We start from the raw sequence: 8,758 nt of genomic DNA on the forward strand, positions 1-8,758 counted from the left end.
GTCATCTACATTTGGAAGTTTTGAAATTTTATCTTTTTCTTCTAACAAATCTTTACGTATAATTTCATAATTTTCAGTACTACGTAATGCTGTAGTTAAAATTGTTTTCAGTATTTCTGTTTCTATAAGAGCACATGATAAAGTGAACCGTTCTGTCTGTTCTTCAGCATCATCCATATCCGAACATGTCGCTTGATCCATTTCTGTAGTTGTTGACATAGCTTAGGTATAATTCTTATAATATATATAATAAATTATAAGTGAACTATATGTATATAGTGAACTTCAAATACTAGGAACACTAGTACAATAGAACTAGGTAATTAGGTACTATTTAAATGCTTGAGTTATACTCCTCCAAGTTCTAACTAATACGATGTCACGCCAAATAATGTAAATGATAATACGGGAAACTCAAACCTAATCAATGGAGACCAACTACTGAAAAGGTTATTCTGTGATCATAGTAAAGGAATAAGAAGTATGCTCAATGATAAGACTGCGCATATTTTTAAGGGGCAATGTATAATTTATATAGGCAACCAACAATAAACTTAAGGCGACGTCACGATTATACATTTAATCACATTATGCACATTATGCACAAACCCACAAAAACACAAGGCGTTGCACAAGCGCGAACTAGGATGAAAACACGGTTCGCGTTGATCATACTTCTTATTTCTTAAACTTAAGGTAGCCCCCCCCCCAAAAAAAAAATCACTAAAAGCCCCCTAAAAAAATAAATAGTATACCATTCTTAAAAGTATGTACCTATAAATTATAATTAAAAAAAAAATGTGTTGGGGCTTGAACCCCCCTTAAAAATTTTTCCTATTTGTGCCACTGGTCTACTGACCTAAGATATAGTATATATACTCAATGGCATTATCACCATAGACCTTATACCAAAGAAAAAAGATCTTTATAATCGTGCTTATGAGTTATGAGCATATTAGACCTTGTTATTATCATGACAAATTTGTCATGCTTATTATTACCTTATTGTGTAATAATTATCTATGAAGACTCCAATCAGTTGATCGAGTTTCTATTCTATATTGTTCTATAATATAGGTCAAAAATTGTCACACCATGTGTCATAGGATTTAGCGGGATTGGGGCACTTCTCCCGAAATTTCGGGAGAAGTACCTGATGCCCGCATTTAGCATTGTATATCATAAACATGACAGATCTCGTGAAATTGAGGAAATAAATAATAAATTCAACCATAGTCAGTACTATACTATATCTTAGGTCAGTAGACCAGTGGCACAAATAGGAAAAATTTTTAAGGGGGGTTCAAGCCCCAACACATTTTTTTTTTAATTATCTCAGTAGTCAGTTGTAAACTGTTCGCACGATTTAAGATACTAAAATCTTCTTTCTTTTGTAGCACGATTTAAGATAGTACTATCTTTGTAGTCACGGACACGATAAATAAGCGCTGGATTTTAAACACTACTATTGTAACAATTTATTGGTTCTCAACATTGTACCGTTACGTTGGCCGTTACGTACTTACGTGTTTAAAACTTTAAAATGGTATTCACAGTGATTTGACAAATGAGTGAATGACAAGACGTACAACCACCTGAACCGATATCGAAAGAATTACAAACTTTTCTCACAACAATATTATTATTTATATAAGTGAAATTGTTGCTGAACAGTGAACCTTAATCAACAATTATTGAAGAATCCATATAAATAACTGTAGTACGTTAAAATGCTCCAAAGCATAAATAATCACAGATCACAAGAGAATTGTACTACTCCAAAAAAAAATAATGGGCATTGTAAGTATATTATGTTGTCGTACCATTATTTATTAGTAATTAGTATTTGGTACATTAAACTATCACTTTTATAAAATTTAAAATTCAATTGATATTTTAAAGTTATATACACATTGTATTACAGACCAATCGAAAAAAATAAATTATAAAGATATTTTAAATGATTTAAGTTTGCCAGAAGTAAAAAAAGCTGGCACAATTTTGGATGGTTGTAAAGTAAGTTTTAATTTTAACAATACTTTTTACTTAGTCATAAATAAGTTGTTTGCAGATTTATTTTAGTGGATTTAATTCAAGCGAAGAAGAAAAATTAAAACGAATAGTAATCTCTACTGGTGGAATTCGATACACGGAGCTAAATGAGTCTATAACCCATATTTTAGTTGGTGAATTTTCAGCATCACTTGCAAAATTATTACACTCTATTCAAGAAAAGTAAATATAATTTCGATGGTTCAATGCAGTAATTATATATATATGCAGTTTTCAAACTTAAAAAGCCTTTTTTAATTAAAGGAATATCATAAAAATAAAAAACAACAATGCAAAGTCAACAATTTTATCATTTTATAATGAAAGTTCAATAAAAAAAAGTGTTCTTGGTTCTTTTGCATAAAACTGTCTTTCTATATAATTTTGGAATTATGCAATAAATAACTGTAGTGCTAGGGTGGGAGTGATGGGACGAATCATATGTAACCAACTTGGTCTTATAATTATAAGCCCATATCAAACCTCTTAAAAGTGTGGGTGTCCTCTTAATAAACAAGATTAATAGTTAAAAACCTTCTATTTTTATTGTCAATTATAATAATTTATAATAAACACATTATATTTTAGACCTCATGTTGTGAATTTTAATTGGTTACTTGAAAGTATAAATTTGAAATGTGCTGCTCCAGAAGAACAGTTTCTAGCAATGGATACATCTCATTCATTTACACCAGAATCTCCATCTCCTCTTAGCAAAAAAGTATTATATTATTTATAATAATTTATACCTATTTACAGTTTAATTACAGTAAGAAACAGCTAATATACATATTGTACTTATAGACAAAAAGATACAAATATAATTTCACTAAAAATGCAGTCATTATGTTTGGTTCTATTTTTAATATTATAGTTTATATTATTGTATTAATTCAAAGTCTTTTCGTAATAATATAATAAATAATTATCGTCAATGGTGTTTGCCAAATATTTATATAAACTTGAGGTATATAAACTATAAACTTTTATGATTTTTAATTTTGATACAATAAGAAGATGTCGGTGCACTGTTTGTTTCCTCTTTCTAATGCACACGCAAAATAGACTAATTGTATTCACGCAAAATCAATTTTTATGTTTTTGAATACAAATCGCTCATTACAAAATGTATAGAGAATAATATTTATGAGAGTATGAGATATCGAGTTGTCTAAATATTATCTTAAAATGATTTAATATAGATTTAAATTTACCATATTTTTATTTTTAAATTTAAATTTAAATAAATTATAAAACAGATGTAAATATTTTCCTTTATAATTTTTTATAATTAGGAGAAAACCAATATTGCACTGACATCCTATTTAATTTCACAATCAAATCAATATTTAATGTTATAACTATTATTCATTGGTCTTCTTATCAGCTTAAAAGTTAATAATATGAAATATTATATATATATGTATAATTTTTCTAATTAATTCTTCTAGGGATTGTATATGATGAAAAATTCTACACTCTCTCAACCGAAAGTAGTAGATAAACCTAAACTACAAACTTCAAATGTAACCAGTAATCCACCAATGGATAATTTTATCGATCAATATTTGAATGTTGGTTAGTACCATACAATTAACAATTTTTCACTTTGTATACTAAAATGTAGAATGTATTTATTTAAAAGAACCAATAAATGTATCAAAAATTTTAACAATTAAATTGTTATGTTTAATACAAAAGCAGATAATTTCAAGTTTTATTATAATAGATTTTAGCTACATTAACACAAATTCAATTTAATTTAATTTTTATATTATATTTATCATTATATTATAATTTTTAGAAAATGCCAATTTTAATGATACACTTAGTGAAAAATCCTCTTGTACAACACAAGATACAATGTCCACTCAAGATAGTAAACTTGGATCTGTATTAGGAGGTTGTTATAATTATTATTACTATTATTTACTAACTATCATAATATGTATATTATACAATAATGTTGAAATAATGTACTTTAAATTTTTTATAGGGTTAACTATTCTTCTCCATGGTTTGGACGCTCATCAATTGCCATCCATAAAAAGTAAAATAATATCAATGGGTGGTGTGGCAGTTAATACACGTAGTTATCGAGGACAAATTAATTATGTTGTTGTTCCTATTGTATTCAATGAGAAATCATTAAGTATTAAAGCCACCATAGTTAGCTGTCTTTGGATAGTAAGTACATTATTAAGTTATACTCATGCGGAATTTTGGAACATATTTTGGTTTCAGCACTATATTCTTAGGATGTGATAAATATTAAACTTTTCTAAAACTATAATTAATTATTATTGTGTTATTATTAGGAAGACTGTTATAATAATGTTGAACAAATTCCTGTAGAATATTATCATAAACCTGTAATTTTTAGTGGTTCTATGCCTCTAAAAAACTGTGTAATTAGCATTACCAATTATACTGGATCTGAACGATATTTCTTAAAAGAAGTTTCACTACTTCTTGGAGCGAAGTAAGATCATTATAATTCATCTATAATTATAAATTAATTTCAACACACTCATTTTTTAGTTTTCAAGATGCATTGTCAAGAAAATCAAAACCAGAAGATAACATTATGATAACAACTCATCTCATTTGTTCTACTCCAGAAGGACCCAAATATGAAGCCTCAGTTAAATGGGGTGTACCGGTTGTATCTAAAGAATGGCTACTTAAATGTATTCCATGCAAATGCCGTTTACCAGAAGATAAATTTCCAATTGTTTCCAACGGTGAATACTAAATAAATTAGTTTAATTGATTGAATTTTAATATAGTCTCATAAATATTAATTAAGATGATCTTGATTCCAAATTAGCAATACCGCTTAAAGACACTGAAGATGGTATTGAACCACCACTAAAAAAGAAATGTTCAGTGGAAATCATGATTCCTACCTCTCAAGTTTTAGGTTTACCTTCCAACAAAAATGATATAGAAATAGCGCTTTTGAAATCAAGTTGTTCTACTCCAGTTGCTTCAAATAGTTTCATCGAAAATTTAAAAACACCAGAAACTCCATATGGACAAATACTTTATTATGATCCTGTTACACCAGAAACAAAAAAGGAATGGAAAAAGTATGTTCATAAATCAACCATTAAGTTCTACAAAATTATCTTCCTAATTAAATTTATTGTTGCCTTGTAATTTTAACTAATTGTGTAAAATTTATTTTATATTTGTACCATGAACACGGAATCGTCGAACATAATACACAATGCTATCTGTTGAGTTTTATGTATATATATTATATATTTACTTTTTATTTTGGGTCCATTAATAACAGCTTAAATTTTAAAGTATACACAGACTGATTTAAATTGCTCTTTTTAAAATGTATGAAGGTTTCATACAAATTGTATAATTTATTTATTTACATTTGCATGTCTTTTCTAACAGTCAAAAAGTACCTGGATAAGCTACAAGTTTGAATTATAGTCAATAGATCCAGAATACGACATTTTACTTTGCATATTTTTGCATATTTGTCATTTTTTAAGCATTACTGCATATTTCTGTATTTTACGAATACCAAAGTGTTTCATAATTTGTTTTACTATTGTTCGTTGATTTTTCTGGACTATTTCGGGCGGACGAGTCAACATTAAGGAAAAACTATTTATTCAATGTATATGAACAGACCATAATATCATTACCAAAATCTGCGATTTCATTTCAAATCAAAAAATATGGATAAAAATTATCTAATATAATACGACCATTACAACTGTCACATATAATATGATCACTGATATGTTTATAATTATTATTTAAGTTTTTATTCAAAAACCTCATAGTTTAAACCTGAAATTTTATAAATTTCTACTAATTGTTTTGATTAAATATAAAGTATAAAATATTACTAATTAAACCATGTATTAGTTATATTATATACTAATTATATATTTTGATTTTTTTTAGAAGTATAGATGTTTTTCCAGATGGTCTCGATGAACAATCACAACTTAAGTTAACGAACCAAAATAGTACTGTAAGTTTTTTTTTTCTGAAAATATTTTTGTTGTTACTTAAAATACTTTATGTTCTCATTAGCCATGACTGAGCTAATTAATAAATATTTACATTAGCTAATGCCATTGATTTTAAAATATACACTAAGCAATAGCATAGGAGTTTTCAGTGACTACAAATATGCTGTCAGCAGCTACATTTGCTGTATCCGTTTGCATTAAGCACAATGTAAACTCCTGTTCTATGGCTTATCTGGATACACGTCAAAATATCGCGGAAATATTGTCGCGGTAAAAATATTGTGGCAATATTATCGCGGTAAAAAAATAGCAAAAGTAAATATGTTGTTGATACAAAAATATCGCAATATATATTATAATACAAAATAATAAGTACTGTCATATATAATTAATAATTTTATAATTCATAGCGTTTTGTTTTCATAACAATTTAAGTAAAAAAAATATTACAATACAAAATATTATTAATAATAATAAAACAATTATTAATAAGTAAATTAATAATAGCGTTATGTTAAGTTATATATATATATATAATTTTAATTTAATTTATATTTGTTGGTATTGGAAATGGTGTGATATACCACGTAAGTAGTCGTAAACTGATCAATTTTTATAGTCATCACATATTTTTTTTAGTTTTATTGTGGAATCCTTATATTTTTTTTTCTTTGGTGGTTCAAAGCCTGCAGTATATTGTTCAATTTTAAAACGGTTTAAACTTTCTTCTTTTTTTAATGCAGTAATGAAAGTCCAAATTGATGGATGGTGCGCACTTAGCATAGAATTAAAAGAATTATGCCAACCTTCAACTGAATTGTTTGTTCGTGGAATATTATCGTCTAACATTGAATAACAATTCCAAATTTTAATTGAAAACAAAGGGGCTCTTCTAGTTCTACGATTAGGTCTACCGATCCATGTATCTTCAAAATAATCAATTAAATTTGATTATATTTCTTGTTGGTAAAATTGAGATTCGACTAAAGTTTCAAAGGCGAACACTACATCATTTTCTGGAATATAAGCAAGTGCAGCTAGTTTTCTCGAATTAAGAGCAAAATTGGAATCGTTTGAATATTTGGACTGAATCCGTTGGACTAAATATGTCGCCAAATACTTTGACATAAATGAAAAAAACAGCCCTTTATATCGACTGAAGGAAATACACATTTTGCAGCATTCATTGCACGTTTTTCAAAATCGAACATAATAGATTTTGGACTGAGTTGTGGATGTAAGGTTTTTAAGGAACATGCGTTTATAAGTCTCTTCTTTCTTATTTGGTAGTAAAATATATGCAGTTGGTACGACATTTGAATAACTAACTCCGTGTATCGTGTAAAGTTGATGAAAAATATGAGGTGAACATGAAAAAGTGCCATCCGCTAACCAATGTTCACATATTTGCATTAACTTTAAATTTGTTTAGTTGTAAAAATTAAAAACCTATCATGGTAACCATCATAATTAACACTATCATACTGTAAAAAAGTCTCACCACTTATTGTTTATCTGTACTGGTCTGGTATTTTAAGATCATTTAGCGATTTTGGAATAGGTAGAGCACATGTTTTGATTTTTTGAATTCGTTGAACGGTACGCTTTAATTGATTCAAACTCGGTAGTTGTCCCGCTGCGCTTTGTGTAATCTATAATATTATGTAAATTATTCTCTAATAAAATAAAAATATAAAATTACTTTAATATGAAGTGTTACAACAAATGCAATACATTTTATGTATTTTTGAAATGGTTGAGATTCAAATGACAGCTTATAATAAATTAATTCATAACTGTTTATGTAATTTATTTAAATATGATTTTATAGTTATTCTATATTTAGGACACAAATGAAATAAGTTCAACAAATGCTAATTCAAATGATACATTGAAAAGTCCAAGTTTATCATACCGTTCTCCAGGCGTGGCTAACAGCAGCTTGCATAACACATCTCAAATATCAAAAGCTCAAAATAATAAATCTAATACTGTATCACCAAATACTGTGAGAAAATAAAAAATTTACTTAATATAACAGTAATAATTAAATAATTAATAATTTTTAGGATACTAAGCTGCAATCTTTAGATAAACAAGAATTTAGGAGGTTTGTCTTTCATTTTTAACTACAATATGTTTTTATTTTAAAGTTTTTTCTGTTTATTATAGAACAATCAAACAACTCCAACAAAATGTATGTACATCAAGAGAACCAGAAATTCTTTTTTCCAGAACAGAGTCTGAAAGTCAAGATGATTATGCAAGTAGGGATTAGTTTTTTAAATAAGTTTCTATACAGTTATTAGAGTAAAAAATAAAATTAGCATCTAAATGTGTTAGTTTTTATAAAAGTTATTAAATAAATAAATAATTACAACACCTTATAAAAATAAACTAGAATAGATTGATATCTATTTTATTTATTCATAATATTTATGAGATGTGAACAATAAGTTAACACTTAACACAAATTATTGATTTTATATAGTTTTAAACTGTTATAACAAGCAGTGGGTGTATTTAGGAATTTTGATAGGGGGGGGATGAAATATATAATAATAGGTACACTCAATAAATACATTTTTTAAATCCTCTGACTTGTTGAGTTTAGTGTGGATCAAGGTGAAATAAGAATTAACACAAATTGTATAGTACCTAATAGCATTTATTATAATTCATACTAACGACATCCCGTG

At 27.2% G+C, this 8,758-nt stretch overlaps 1 protein-coding gene across 2 annotated transcripts; it reads left to right on the plus strand.

Moving 5' to 3' along the window:
* Nucleotides 1-1,299: 1,299 nt before the first annotated feature.
* On the plus strand, nt 1,300-8,385 carry LOC103309385 (DNA topoisomerase 2-binding protein 1-A). Of its 2 annotated transcripts, XM_016804210.2 has the most exons (14): nt 1,300-1,800; nt 1,925-2,016; nt 2,072-2,235; nt 2,641-2,773; nt 3,504-3,630; nt 3,857-3,955; nt 4,049-4,239; nt 4,371-4,534; nt 4,594-4,796; nt 4,883-5,144; nt 5,989-6,058; nt 7,906-8,067; nt 8,129-8,169; nt 8,232-8,385. In XM_016804210.2, the coding sequence occupies exons 1-14, from the start codon at nt 1,731-1,733 to the stop codon at nt 8,335-8,337; spliced, it is 1,884 nt and encodes a 627-aa protein (XP_016659699.1). In that variant the 5' UTR covers nt 1,300-1,730; the 3' UTR covers nt 8,338-8,385. The 2 variants fall into 2 exon arrangements, with proteins under 2 accessions (XP_016659699.1, XP_016659700.1); XM_016804211.2 differs by lacking the exon at nt 1,300-1,800 and having other exon boundaries at nt 2,062-2,235.
* Nucleotides 8,386-8,758: the final 373 nt, after the last annotated feature.

Source organism: Acyrthosiphon pisum, chromosome A1, assembly GCF_005508785.2.
Source record: "Acyrthosiphon pisum isolate AL4f chromosome A1, pea_aphid_22Mar2018_4r6ur, whole genome shotgun sequence".
Taxonomy (NCBI): domain Eukaryota; kingdom Metazoa; phylum Arthropoda; class Insecta; order Hemiptera; family Aphididae; genus Acyrthosiphon; species Acyrthosiphon pisum.